At 44.6% G+C, this 15,021-nt stretch overlaps 1 protein-coding gene across 50 annotated transcripts in view; it reads right to left on the bottom strand.

The window, feature by feature from the left end:
- limch1b (LIM and calponin homology domains 1b) overlaps nucleotides 1-15,021 on the bottom strand; it is a 205,298-nt gene that overhangs the window by 5,887 nt on the left and 184,390 nt on the right. For 24 of the 50 annotated variants that reach the window (XM_009291003.5, XM_068213320.2, XM_068213319.2 and 21 more), the window contains 4 exons: nucleotides 13,352-13,465; nucleotides 3,346-3,438; nucleotides 1,155-1,295; nucleotides 993-1,075 (listed from right to left, as the gene is read on the bottom strand). In XM_009291003.5, the coding sequence (XP_009289278.2) occupies nucleotides 993-1,075; nucleotides 1,155-1,295; nucleotides 3,346-3,438; nucleotides 13,352-13,465 (431 nt within the window). Of the gene's footprint in view, nucleotides 1-992; nucleotides 1,076-1,154; nucleotides 1,296-3,345; nucleotides 3,439-13,351; nucleotides 14,914-15,021 lie in introns of those variants that run through there. The other 26 variants (XM_068213321.2, XM_073921733.1, XM_068213322.2 and 23 more) reach the window with 3 other exon arrangements.

Below are 15,021 nucleotides of genomic sequence, written 5' to 3'. Positions count from 1 at the left end.
ACTTTTTCACAGTAGCAAAGCAAGAATGTATTCAGAGTTGTGACATTTACTTAGAACTGCAAGACATACACTTTGATTTTTGAGTTTACTCACAATATTTTGACCTTTTATAGCTTTTATTGGATGATTTTGTGAAAACACTGACACTGCAACAACAATGGTTGATTAAAGATGTGTGGATTTTTGTGTGCTGATTTTCTTTACAAAGTGATATCCCCTACAACTGGTCTAGCATGCATTTTTTGTTTTGTCAGATTCATGATAACATTGCTGTATGAGTATTTTTGTAATTCTCGAAACTCGAAACTGCTAAATATAAAGCCTCTATTCTGAGAAAAAAATGTCATATAACCTTTTTTTTTAAAATTATATATATATATATATATATATATATATATATATATATATATATATATATATTTATTGGTCTCAAGCTTCCAGACATTGGTTATTTTTACTTTCTGCTTTGCGGTACTTCAGCTTGCTTTGGTTTGGTTAGTTTACATTTCTCACTGCAATTTAGTACTGTTTAAATTAGGTGGAATGACAAAATATGCTACCCATCAAACTGTGCTATCAGTGCAAATTTTGACATGGAGCTGTGTGATTTGAAGCCATAATATCGCCTCAACCTACCCCAAACTCTAACCCCAACTTTAGAACTTTTCAAATATAGTGATGATAGCAGTTAATAGTAAACGCAACATAAACAAACAACTGTGACACAAACTATGCGGTCTGAATAGTAAAGTGACACTGGCAGTTATGATTCACTTAGACTAATCAGTAATCAGCAGTGTGAATATGTCAAGTTTTGGTAACAGTAGACCTTGTTTGAAATCTTCCCCCATTTTGAACTGTTGTTGTACAAAAAATTGTTCCACAGAAACGTAAGTAACAGCTTACAGGTGTGAAATGATGAATAATGGCACAATTTTCATTTTTGAGAGCACTTTTCCTTCAAGTTAATTCCTAGAGTTGTAGTTCCAGACCTTACTGTCATCTGTAAACTCTCCGTCTTTCTTTGTGCTGCTTCACTGATGCCGTTTTCCCTTTGTCTGCAGTTCTCAGAACTCTGATGGAGTGAGACACAGTCAGGGTCATTCACATAAGCATCAGACACTTCCCTTTAATGCCCTTCCCAGAAGTCTTACCGGCTGCTTCTCCACTGGCCCCTGCTTATATTCCCGATCGGGCTGGGAGTGTAAAGTGCTTTGAGTTTTGGGAAGGACTGGCGGTGCAATTGGTGAGTGTGGGGTCAAAGGGGTCACAGTCTCTTCCAGAATCTTCTGCTCCTGTAATGAAGAAATAACACAGTTATTGGCAATAGCTTTTATGATTTATTACATACTTATTAGATGTTTGAACATAGAAGTATTGACTAAAACAAAGCTAAACATCAGTGAAAATCTTAGACTAGACTAAAATAAATATATAAGTCTGTTGATTCATTTCATAAAAAGTCTATTTTTGGACTATTGTTAGATTTCTATTAGATTTTCACTGACCAAGTTTAATCTAGTTTAAAAAAAGAAGTCAATGTTTACACATCTATTAGACATCTATTAAACACTAAATTGCTTAATTACACAATTGCTGAGTTACCTCAGATAATTGAGATTTATATTTCAAACCATTTTATGATTATGATGATGTATCATAGTAAGTATGATTTAATAGGGAAAAACACTGGACTGTATGTATATATATATATATGTATATATGTATATATATATATATATATATATATATATATATATATATATATATATATATATATATGTGTGTGTGTGTGTGTGTGTGTGTGTGTATGTGTGTGTGTGTGTGTGTGTGTATATATGTGTATATATATATATATATATATATATATATATATATATATATATATATATATATATGTGTGTGTGTGTGTGTGTGTGTGTGTGTGTGTGTGTGTGTGTGTATATATATATATATATATATATATATATATATATATGTAAAATATTTTACATTTGAGCATGTACAAAATTATTTATATCCTTTTCAAACTGTTACAGTCTACGGGAGAATCCAAAGTTCTGTTTTAATCAACAGGTGAAAAACAGAAGCTCTCTGTGGTTGGTTTGTGGACAGTCATGGCTAAAACAAAGCAGCGGAAAAAGCAGATGGGGCGAAAATCTCAGCGGACGTGGTCGAGAGCTAAAAGTGACACTTGTACTGGCCAGGGTATAGTGAAGGAGGTAAAAAAAAAAAAAGATTCAAGGATCCCCACCAGGGCCATCCTGATGAATCTGAGCTCTGCTGGTGGGAACATCTCAAGGCAGACAGTCCAACGGACCCTACACATCGCTGGGTTCCACAAACAAAGACCAAGGACGACATCACTTCTCCAGAGAAGACACACAAATGCCCACTTGGACTTTGCAAATGCTCATCTGCACAAAGAAGATTTGTGGTCTTCTGTTTTATGGTCAAAAATTGAAAAAAGTTAAATAAAAATGTAATTTTTTGACCACAATAATGCAGACTTCATGTGGTGTAATAAGAGGAGACTCATCCCATCACACCATCCCCATTAATAAACAGGATGATGGGAATCTTTCATTTTTTTCAGTTGTTTCAGGGGGTTTCAGTTGGTAGACCAGAGAATCTAATCAAGGAGCAATACATCAAAATACATCAAAATTCTCAACAACAACATCAGGCAGTCTACAAAATAAAAAAAAACTTGGCCTTGTGCACCAGTGGACATTTTAGCATCACAACGACACAAACACACAGCAGTTAAGTCCTGACTCAAGCTAAAGATCACAGTGAGCAAGAAGACGATAAAAGCAATTATAGGAAGTGTTTTATTGCTGTAATAGCCAATAAATGCTTTTCTATTGATTATTGAGAAGGGCAATGACTTTTTGAAATGCCACTTTTTGCTCAGACATAAAGAAAAGCTGAAAATTTTTATTTTTATTTTATTTTAAATATTATGTATTTAAAGTAACATCATCTTTCATCAACTTGATTTTCCTAAACTCATTCTGTTCTCAGCTGAGAGAAGGTATTGTCTGCAACATTGTCAAATATAAAGTAACAGTGCAAACTAGATTTGCATGTCCACAAGGAAGTACCAATACTTACCAGGCAGCTGTTAGACTGTTTATTAGAATTACATCCTGCCACATTAATATCATTATGTAGTTCGCTTTAAAAGACACATCATATTTATCTAAGCAAATACAGTTGAAAAACCAATACCAATTCAGTATGCAAATATCACAAGTGCATCAGAGCTATCGGTTACATTTTTAATTGTAGCAAATATTCTGAAAATTAAGTCTGCAAGATCCACAAAGAGAGTAGCTTCACCTCCTCATGGTAGCGTCTCTCCTCCTCCTCCACCTCCTTCTGCGCCTGCTCCCACTCCTGCTTTAGCTTCTCCTGCTCACGTCGATACTTTTCCTGTGATCACACAAAGACGTTTAATGCAGATTTCAAAGTGATTCGTATCTAATTCTGAGCACTTAATATCTGCGGGACTGAGATCCGAAGTGAATGTTTCATTAAGGTTCCCCATTCACACATACACTCACACACACGCAGGGATATCTTCATCACAAGCAGGGATTTGTGTATCATGCTGGGTTACGATCAGAGTGTTATTAAATGTCAAATATTTCATCAACGTTTAGCTGCAAAATTGTGCAAGTCGATTTGGAAACTATTCATGATTGACTATCAAAAGGTATTTCAACACTTCACTGTGACTCAAAATTCTGCCATTATTCATTCTTCTCTGGAACATAGAACATTGTGAAAATTGTGTCAACTGTCCAAGTTTAAAGTGCCTCTGCTGTACTATTTTTAAGATTTCTAATTTAGTTTTGGAGGTTTCCCACAAGTGATAACATACTTTGTACTCATAAAATGCTCTTTTTATTGTCTTTTAAGAATGCAGTCTCCTTAAACCCCTCCTTCCATAGGCCTGCACTCTGCTCTGATTGGTCAGATGGGCCAATCTATTGTTATTGGTCAATTAAACCTTTTATAAAACTTATACAATTATTAAATTGATCTGTTATAACCTTTATAATTAAACCACTATTACTATATCTGAACACAGGCTTCCTCAGCACTTGTAAACACAGTGATACAAACAGACCTAGTGGTCAATTATTGTGTCTGTTTTGCCATTTTTCCGAGTCCCATTGGTTTGGCCTTCATAGTGCTGAAAATAATACAAATGCCAACAACACAAACTCTTCCAGGTCTCCTCTGCCATGAGAGCATTGGACTGTTATTGTTGAGCTGCCATATAGACATGGGCTAGCATTATGCAAATCTAATATAAACATACATACTGTAGGTTTGTGTAGAAAGTAAAACTACAATTACCATAATCAATTCTTATTTCAGATAGTTCTGAATCAGTTCTTTGATTTGGAAGACAAAAAAATCATTTTAATGTGTACAATATACATCTTATACATTCACAGGCAAATCATATTTGAAAACACAACAGAGGCACATAATGGGTATCTTCCACATAAGACAGTAAAACATGAGTTGAAATGCAACAAATAAATGTAAATAATGGCAGATTTTACATTTTTTGAGGTGACCCCGCTGTAAGTGTCCAAATACTTTTAGGGGTTGCTGTATATTGATCCTCGTTTGGTTTAGTCTAGTGCACAGCTGAAAACCAGGCAACAGCCCAAGTGTGGGTTATAAAATCTAAAACATGCATCCTCTCCTCTTATTAATCAGTTCTGATTAAAGCTCTACTGAGAGACAAGATGAAGTGATTCAGTGTATTCCAGTTCCCCTTCGGTTGGGGAACTTCAGTGCCATAGAGTGGATTGATTGAAATCCACGATAATGGGAGGATTCGGATCAGAAGCCGCTTGTCTGGAGAGTATTGAATGGGCCAATGAATGAAATTAATTGGCAGCGTAAGCTTGCGCAGGTGTGCGGCATAGGCAATTAGCCCAGCATATAAGCGCACCTGAAGCCAGCAGACGCTATCCTTTTCGCTTCAGATCCTTTCTGAGTGAGTCGATGAGGGTTCCTCTTGCTGTTCAAGCACTTCAGAGCGAACGAGTGTGTCTCCCGGTCCAGAGTGGGTCTTCGCGGTGGCAGACGGTCGAGCTGGGTTTCTCCCTTGCCTGCGGTTCTTTGGGTCCGGTCCTCCAGAGCGGTGCGTATTGTTGCAACTTTCCTAAAAGAGCAACACAGTCGTGCAGCACGTCCTTTTCAAGATGGCGCTCCGGCTGTGCGTTTCTGGATGCGGGGGTTTCCTGGCTCCGGATGATGGACACGATCACTGCATTGCATGTTTGGGGGTCCAGCATGTTAATGCGGTGCTCGCGGGCGGTTCATGTCGTCATTGCGATGCCATGACCGTTGCACAGCTAAGATCGCAGCTAACTTTCGCAAGAGAGCGAGCCACCCTAGTTGCCTCCTGTTCTAAAAAAGCAGCGGGCGCTCGGGCAGATCTGAGGGTTTCAGCGGGAGATAATCCGCCGCCCACGGGCTCGCGGACCTCTCGCTCCTCACGGCGCTCCATCCAAGCTTCGGGTAGTGGGAGTGATCCGTCTAACCAGATGGTAGCTCTCACACTCGCTAACACCGGAGATCAGATGTCCTCCGCGGCATCGGAGGGTGGGCTTTCACTGTCCGACGAAGATCCGGACCCGCTCGCCCCCTCCGGGCAGGTGAGCGCTGTCAAATCGGATCCTGAAGCGGACATGTTAGCCGTGCTTTCCCGGGCTGCTTCGGCCGCGGGGTTGGAGATGGTTTATCCCCCAGCTCCGCGGCCGGACCGACTAGATGGGTGCTACGTAGAGGACCAGAAGGCGAAGCCTTCGAAGCCTCTCGTCCCCTTCTTCCCGGAAGTGCACAGTAGGCTCACGCAGTCTTGGAGGGCACCTTTCTCTGCCCGTGCTGCGTGTACCTCCGCCCTCACCGCCCTTGACGGCGGAGCTGCCAGGGGGTATGAGGCGATCCCGTCAGTGGAGCGCGCTATCGCGGTCAATCTTTGTTCGCGCGGCGCCTCTACGTGGCGGGGTTTGCCCCGCCTCCCATCCAAAGCCTGTAGGTTGTCTGCCTCCCTCGGAGCCAGAGCTTATAAGGCTGCGGGCCAGGCTGCTTCTGCTTTGCACGCGATGGCCACCTACCAGCGCTACCAAGCGCAGGCGCTGGCCGAGCTGCACGAGGGCGGGTCCAACCCAAGCTTATTACATGAGCTGCGCACCGCGACCGACTATGCTCTTCGGACTACTAAGTCCGCCGCGTGTGCGCTGGGGAGGACGATGTCCACACTTGTGGTTCAGGAACGCCACCTCTGGCTAAACCTGGCCGATATGCGCGATGTTGACAAAGTTCGCTTTCTTGACTCGCCCATATCCCAGGCTGGCCTGTTCGGCTACACTGTCGGTGAATTCACCCAGGAATTCAAGGCGGTGAAAGAGCAGTCGGATGCGATGGGCAATGTCATCTATCGGCGTGGCCGTAAGCCCGCTCCGCCCGCCGAGCCATCCACCTCCGCTGTTCCTCGCCGAGGGCGCCCGCCAACGAGTGCTGCCCCGCCCCCGCCTGCGCCTCCGGCCAAACGGGCGCGGCGTACACCTCGAAAGCAGGCAGCCCCTCCTGCCCAGGGCGCCGTTAAGTCCGGTAAACGGACCGCGAAGCGTCCCTGAGACAGGCCATCCGGAGAAGAGGAAACTTGCTCTTTCCCCGCTGGAGGACGGGGCCCCGATAACAACGGTACTTTTCAGTGCCACCAAAACATCAGTAAAAGAGCACTTTTTCCCTTCCCCGGATGTGACTGCACGAGTTCTGCCAGTCCGGGACGCGCTGCCTTCTGGCTCGCAGACTCTACGTGCTTCGCCAGTGGCTCACGAGCGCTGGGGGGACGGTCTCCCTTCCCTCAGCCCTCCAGCCCCCTCTCCGGAGTCAGGGTGCGGAGCCAGAGCGAATCGCTCTCCTCCAGCTCTTCCGCGGGACCCTCGTGCTTCCCGGATCAGCACACCCACTCCGCGCTGCCCCACCGCTGGTACGTCAGCGATTGTAGCGATGACTCCATTAGCGAGGGCTCTGCCTGCCTGGTTAGCGCGGGCCAGCCCCTCGCGGTGGCTCATACGCACAGTCAGACTCGGTTACGCGATTCAGTTCGCGAAACGGCCCCCCAAGTTTACGGGCGTGTATTTCTCCAGGGTCAACCCACTGTCCGCCCCTGTCTTGCGAGAGGAGATTGCTGCCCTCCTGGCGAAGGGTGCAATCTAGCCGGTTCCTCCAGCCGAGATGGAGAGTGGGTTTTACAGCCCATACTTCATCGTACCCAAAAAGAGCGGTGGGTCATGGCCAATCCTAGATCTGCGCGTTTTGAACCGCTGTCTGCACAGGCTGCCGTTCAGAATGCTCACGCAGAGGCGCATTCTCCAATGTGTTCGTCCTCAGGATTGGTTTGCAGCCATAGACCTGAAGGACGGGTATTTCCATGTCTCCATTCTTCCACGCCACCGCCAATTTCTGCGGTTTGCGTTCGAGGGTCGAGCGTGGCAGTACAAGGTCCTCCCCTTCGGGCTCTCTGTGTCTCCGCGGGTCTTCACCAAACTCGCAGAGGGTGCCCTAGCGCCCCTTCGGCTCGCGGGCATTTGCATACTCAATTATCTCGACGACTGACTGATTTTAGCTCACTCGCGGGAGCAGTTGATTATGCACAGGGACAAGGTGCTTCGGCATCTCCGCCTACTGGGGCTTCAGGTCAACCGAGAAAAGAGCAAACTCGCCTCCGTGCAGAGGATTTCTTTTCTCGGGATGGAGCTGGACTCGATCACCATGGTAGCGCACCTCTCCGAGGAACGCGCTCGCCTGTTGCTGAACTGTCTGAGGGAGCTCGACAGCAAACTAGTGGTCCCACTGAAGTTCTTTCAGAGGCTCCTGGGGCATATGGCATCCGCAGCCGCCGTCACGCCGCTCGGGTTGCTCCATATGAGACCACTTCAGCACTGGCTTCACGATCGGGTCCCCAGACGCGCATGGCACGCGGGCACACACCGGGTCTCGGTTACTGCGCTGTGTCGCCGCGCCCTCAGCCCTTGGAACGACCCCTCGTTCCTACAGGCCGGTGTGCCTCTAGGACAGGCGTCCAGCCATGTTGTTGTTTCAACAGATGCTTCCAACACTGGTTGGGGGGCCGTGTGTCGCGGGTATGCGGCTGCGGGCCTGTGGAAGGGTGCCCAGCTGCATTGGCATATCAATCGCCTAGAGCTGTTGGCAGTGTTCCTCGCTCTCCACCGCTTTTTTCCGGTGCTGGAGCGGCAACACGTGCTGGTCAGGATGGACAGCATGGCGGCGGCGGCGTATATCAACCGCATGGGGGGTATGCGCTCTCGCAGCATGTCTCAGCTCGCCCGCCGTCTGCTCCTCTGGAGTCACCAGCGGCTGAAATCGCTGCGCGCCATTCACGTTCCAGGCACGCTCAATCGTGCAGCCGATGCGCTCTCACGACAGCTGTTACACCCTGGAGAATGGAGACTCCACCCCGAGTCTGTTCAGCTGATATGGGCGCGATTCGGGGAGGCCCAGATCGATCTGTTTGCTTCCCCCGAGAACGCTCACTGCCAGTTGTTTTTTTCCCTGACCTAGAGCTCTCTCGGCACGGATGCACTGGCCCACAGCAGGCCTCGGGGCATGCGCAAGTATGCGTTTCCCCCAGTGAGCCTGCTCGCGCAGTTTCTGTGCAAGGTCAGGGAGGACGAGGAACAGGTTCTGCTAGTTGCGCCCCTTTGGCCCAACCGGACCTGGATATCAGAGCTCTCACTCCTCGCGACGGCCCTCCCCTGGTGGATCCCTTTGAGAGAGGACCTACTCTCTCAGGGACAGGGCACCATCTGGCACCCTCGCCCCGATCTTTGGAACCTCCACGTGTGGTCCCTAGACGCGAGGAAGACTTAGGTAACCTACCGACTGCGATGGTTAATACCATCACTCAGGCTAGAGCTCCCTCCACGAGGCGCGCCTACGCCCTGAAGTGGAGTCTATTCACTGAATGGTGCGTCTCTCGCAGAGAAGACCCCCGAAATTGCCAGATTAGTGTTGTGCTCTCTTTCCTTCAAGAGAAGTTGGACAGCAGGCTGTCGCCCTCCACTCTCAAGGTTTACGTGGCCGCCATCTCCGCTTATCATAGCGAGGTAGCTGGCGGCACCGTGGGAAAGCATAACCTTGTCATCCAGTTCCTTAGGGGTGCTAGGCGAATTAATCCATCTCGCCCCCCTCTCATGCCCTCTTGGGATCTCGCCCTCGTTCTCACAAGTTTGCGATCCGATCCCTTTGAGCCACTAGAATCAGTATCTCTAAGATTTCTGTCCCTGAAGACAGCTCTGCTGGTTGCGTTGGCCTCCATCAAGAGGGTCGGGGACCTGGAGGCATTTTCGGTCAGTGACTCGTGCCTGGAATTCGGGCCGGATTACTCTCACGTCATCCTGAGACCCCGCCCCGGTTATGTGCCCAAGGTTCCTACCACCCCCTTTAGAGATCAGGTAGTGGACCTGCAAGCGCTGCCCCCGGAGGAGGCAGACCCAGCCCTTTCTTTACTTTGTCCAGTTCGCGCTCTGCGCATTTATGTGGACCGTACTCAGAATTTTAGATCATCTGAGGAGCTCTTTGTCTGTTATGGCGGTCGGCAGCAGGGAAGTGCCGTATCGAAACAAAGATTATCCCACTGGATTGTGGATGCCATTTCACTCGCTTATTCGAGTCGAGGTCAGCCGTGTCCACCGGGAGTACGTGCACACTCCACTCGGAGCGTTGCATCCTTTTGGGCGCGTGCACGTGGCGCCTCTCTAACAGACATCTGTAGAGCTGCGGGCTGGGCGACACCCAACACATTTGCAAGGTTTTACAATCTGCGAGGGAAGCCGGTTTCCTCAAGGGTATTAGGTAACCCTTTGGTGATTGAGGAAACAACTCGGTAGGGTGTTGAAACACGCTTGCTGCGCCATTCTCCCTAACACGGAGGTGCGTGCGCCTTTTTATCTGTCAGTAAAGTTCCCCGTCAGGTGAGCCCTGCAGATTCCTCCGTGGCCCCCAGCACTGACTCAGCGGAGGAGTCACTTGCTGGCCCACTACGTTGTAGGTCTGCCCGCTGGTCAGCCCGCGTTTTGGGTATAGGTGCCTGCTATGCGTGATCCCCACTAGGCGATCCCATATGCTTATTCCGCCACGGTTAAGTCCCCCCCCTGGGCGGACCCGTGTCTTCCCTCTCTGCTAACCACTCTTTTGCTATGCGTACTCCCCCTTTTTTAGGGCTAGTCCATATGTTAAATCTGCCATCTATCCCCCCCTTGGGTAACGGATGGCCTCCGCAGCGTCCTCCCTATCGGGATTGTACGCTCCCAACGTACTGTCGTATTTCCTAGAATTATCTAGATGCTCACGACTTCCCAAAAAATATATCTAAATCCGTAAAACTTCTGTTGAAGTAGGATAAATTAGGGCCAGGGACACGTTGGAGGACCGCGCCTCCCATGATGTGGGTGCGTCACGCTTGCTTGACTATCCCCTCATTGGGGGCGTTGGTAAGGTGCAGTCATTATGGCGCTTTCCATACTTCTCCCATTATCGTGGATTTCAATCAATCCACTCTATGGCACTGAAGTTCCCCAACCGAAGGGGAACGTTCGAGGTTACAGAAGTAACCCTTCGTTCCCCGAGGAGGGGAACGGAAGTGCCATACTCCGTCGCCATAATGACTGTCCCTTAGCTGTTTGAAAGGATCTTCAGCTTAAAAGGATAGCGTCTGCTGGCTTCAGGTGCGCTTATATGCTGGGCTAATTGCCTATGCCGCACACCTGCGCAAGCTTACGCTGCCAATTAATTTCATTCATTGGCCCGTTCAATACTCTCCAGACAAGCGGCTTCTGATCCGAATCCTCCCATTATCGTTGATTTCAATCAATCCACTCTATGGCACTTCCGTTCCCCTCCTCGGGGAACGAAGGGTTACTTCTGTAACCTCGAACGTTCTCCAAGTTAGATCAGAGGGTGTTCACACTTGTAGATTACGCTTCTTTATTATTTAGGAATGGACCAAAAACATTTAGCCCTGTGCGAACACTTAAGGTGTGTTCAAATCCACTTTTGGTATTTTAAGGACTTGTAATGTGTGTTAAAAAATAAGAGTTTCATCATCCATTCATTTTAAGAGTGAGTTGTGGTTGCACAATGATGATTTTGCTATATGATGATTTTGCTCAACTACCAAGGAAACAGATCAGATCATATACAGAATGAGCCGGATTCCACCAAAGCATTTTAACATTTTTTATATCCATGTAGAAAATAATAATCTTTACATTTTAATCCTTTACTCTTTTCAAATGTAAAGATGTTTGTGTGCTGCTGACATTAAACCAGCTTTTAGTTTGTCAATGGCACAGTCTATTTCAGTAGCCTCATAATAGCAATACACCGAATGTGCATATGAACACACCCAATTTTCAGACAGGCACAAAAGAGTGCACAAATGGGTGCAAATGCATTTGCAATTTAAATCACATGATACCGAATGTGAAAATGATAGGGTGAAACTAGCAAAAAAGTACTTGTGTCAAACTCATGCCGCATTGCAAAAGACGTCTGATAGGGCCCTTAGAGTTCATGTTGTAACTTTTAAAGGGATAGTCCACCCAAAAATGTAAATTTACCTTCAGTTTACTTAAGTGGTTGAAAAATATGTATATTGAACAAAGTGTAATGGAAACCAGTAACCTTTGACATCCATAGTAGAAAAAAAACAAATACTATAAAAGTCAATGGCTACTAGTTTCCAAAATTCTTCAAAATATGATCAGGTTTGTGATCATTAAAGGTTGAGTAAATGATGACAGAATTTTCTGTTTTGGTTGAACTAGCCCTTTAAGATATATCTAAATTCCTTACCAAATTTAACAAACATTCAAAACGTTGCAGTGTGTGTGTGCTGGGCTAAATAAACTGCAAGAGTTCACACTTAGCTGATGATTGATTATAAAGCTTGTTTGGCATGCTGTCCTGGGAGAAAGCCTTGAGCTCATAAGATCCTCGAGCCCCGGGCTCCCTCCCGTTTGCAAGGCGAGAGGGAAGTTTGAGCTCAGGTAGATCTCGAGAATTCTGGTGCTGTAGTAACTAATGAACAGAGTTGATTGCTCTAAAGAGATAACTATTTACTAGCATGTCTATGGTGCTGATTTGGATTAGTCAATTAATTTAGGTCGCATGTTTTTTGACGGTGGGAGGAAATCAGGGAACCCAAGGGAAACCCATGTGAGCACGGGGAGAACGTTTAAACTCAGCACAGAAACGTCAGCTGGCTTGGTAAGGACTAGAACCAGTGATGTTCTTGCTGTGAGGCAACAGTGCCAACCACTGGGCCACAGTGCCACCCATCTAGGAAAGGAGGAGAAGGGGTGGAAGGGGGGATTCTTCAAAAAGGAAGATGGCTGTCATGTGGAACTTAGGGTATTTATAGTGGCCTAGGAATCGTCTGATTAGTGAATCATAAATTGAATAATGGGGGGCTGGCTGCAGCAATCATAAGCATGTGATGCTCTCGAAATTAGTGTATAAATAAACTTCACGTGTTGTATATGTGTGTACATGTGATGAGTAACAACTGATAAGAGCTAATAAGATGTGTAAGGAGCCTAAAATTCCTCTGTCACACATACATGAAGATCTGCTGCAAGGAAATGCATTTGCAGAACCTTTATAACTGTATAATGGACAATATTGCAACTATGATGAGTGAAACAAGATATGATTGAATGTTGTATTTTTTTCTCTTCTTTTTACTTTTTCTTCCACAAAAGGGTTTCAGCTAGCACTTATTCACACTTGATCAAATAAAATACACCAATCGAGCTGAACCAATCCTGCCAGGTGTAAACACACCCTAACACTTTCTGTTATAGCGCACAACATAATCAATTGTTTACGAAGAAAACATGCAATGTAAAGAGATTAGCCAAAAATGAACATTCTGTCATCGCTTACTCTAATAACATTCCATATGAAACGAGTGTTATCTACAGTAAATGAATAGCATGCTGCTTTTTACTCCAACCAAAGCAAATGGTAACCAAATGGCATATTTGGTCCCCATCCACTTTAATTGTCTTTTAAAAATCAGTCTGTGCATTCTAATGACAAAATTTTCATTTTTAGGAGAAAACTATCTTAAATGCTTAAGCATTGTAAGCATAAAATGCTGATTGCCTGGTTAGTCTAGTCTGCTTGACTTGTAGAGACTAAGCATGCTCAGGTTGTGCTCTTGAAGCTGCTTTGATTCTCAGTGCTGGCTCAAGCAGGGCTCTCATTACTCAAGCCGTTGTACCTGAAGCATGCGTTCCTGCTCTTTCTGCCACCTCTCCTGACGATTGCGCTCTTCCTCAGGGTCCCAAGAAAAGTGTTCACCCCGATTCACCAGATTCAGCACTGAGGGAGGGACCTAACCGTACCGTCCGCAATGATATGCACCCACAAGCACACACCCCGAATGAAGATGCACCAAACAACACCAAAAACAGTGAGAAAGGAAATGGATAGAGAGAACGTTCATCTATTACCCCTAAAGTAGTCTTGACTATATCTGATTACTAGAAAGGACAAAGCAGATAAATGTGAAAAGACAAGAAAAATTGGAAAAGTTGAGCTGTTTTCTCATCTGGTATTGAATATTCTACAAAAGTGGTATTTTGGAAAGTATTAATTTAATTGATCAGATTTTATGCGTGGCGTATGAGAGTCACAACACTTAGCGCAAGACTGTTAATTTGAACTTAATTGTACTGTGTGTGTGTATATATATATATATATATATATATATATATATATATATATATATATATATATATATATATATATATATATATATATATATATATATATATATATATGAAATGCCTAAAAACAAATGATAAATTGAACTTTCAAAACAACTACCCATATGAGAAATCAAATGCTCAAACAATCAAATAATATATCAAAATGCATTCTCAAATGAGAAATCAAATGTATTTAATGTTTAATTTTCATGAACAACTCAGGGCTGCACAGTGGCACAGTGGGTAGCCCGATCACCTAACAGCAAGAAGGTTGCTGGTTCAAGCCTCTGGTGTTTTTGTGTGGAGTTTGCATATTTTCCCAATGTTTGCGTGGGTTTCCTCTGAGTGCCCCGTTTTCCCTCACAAGTGCGGTACAGGTGAATTGAGTAAGCTAAATTGTCTGTAGTGTATGTGTGTGAATGAGTGTGTATGGATGTTTCCCAGTGTTGGGTGTCAGCTGGAAGGGCATCCGCTGCGTAAAACATGTGCTGTATATATTAGCGGTTATTTCCGCTGTGGCAACCTCAGATTAATAAAGGCACTAAGCCGAAAAGAAAATAAATGAATGAATGAATGCATGAATGAATGAACAACTCAGTATAATTCTGTAATACCTACATGACAATTCAAATGCTCAAACTATAATTCAAATGGAGGAACCAGTTTCTAATACATTCTGATAATGTATTATTTCTTAGTACCAATTTTCAAGAGTTTTTTGCTCTCTCAACTTCAGACATTTTAGGTCAGTGCAACTGATGTTTTCAAAAGTTGAGTACTCAAGAAAAAAACAAAAGAAAAAAAAAGGATTATGATTTTTTTTTTCACTCAACTTCAGACATTTTAAATCAGTTCAACTGATGTTTACAAAAGTTGAGTACTCAAGAAAAAACAATGGAAATAAGGATTATGTTTTTTTTTCACTCAAATTCAGGCATTCCAGTTCTGCAGGCAAAAAAAATGTTCAGTTGACACAAATTTTGTTAAAGAGTTGTTCACTTCTCCAGATGTTAACCCAACTAAATATTTTTTGTATTACTGAGAAATAATTTATAATTTTAAATCAGTGCAGCTGATGTTTTCAAAAGTTGAGTGAACAAGAAAAAACGAAAGGAAATTAGGATTATATATATATATATATATATATATATATATATATATATATATATATATATATATA

The sequence above is a fragment of the Danio rerio genome, chromosome 14 (genome assembly GCF_049306965.1).
Source record: "Danio rerio strain Tuebingen ecotype United States chromosome 14, GRCz12tu, whole genome shotgun sequence".
NCBI lineage: Eukaryota > Metazoa > Chordata > Actinopteri > Cypriniformes > Danionidae > Danio > Danio rerio.
Note: the sequence above shows the minus strand (reverse complement) of the source record. Positions and strands in the feature narration are given on the sequence as shown.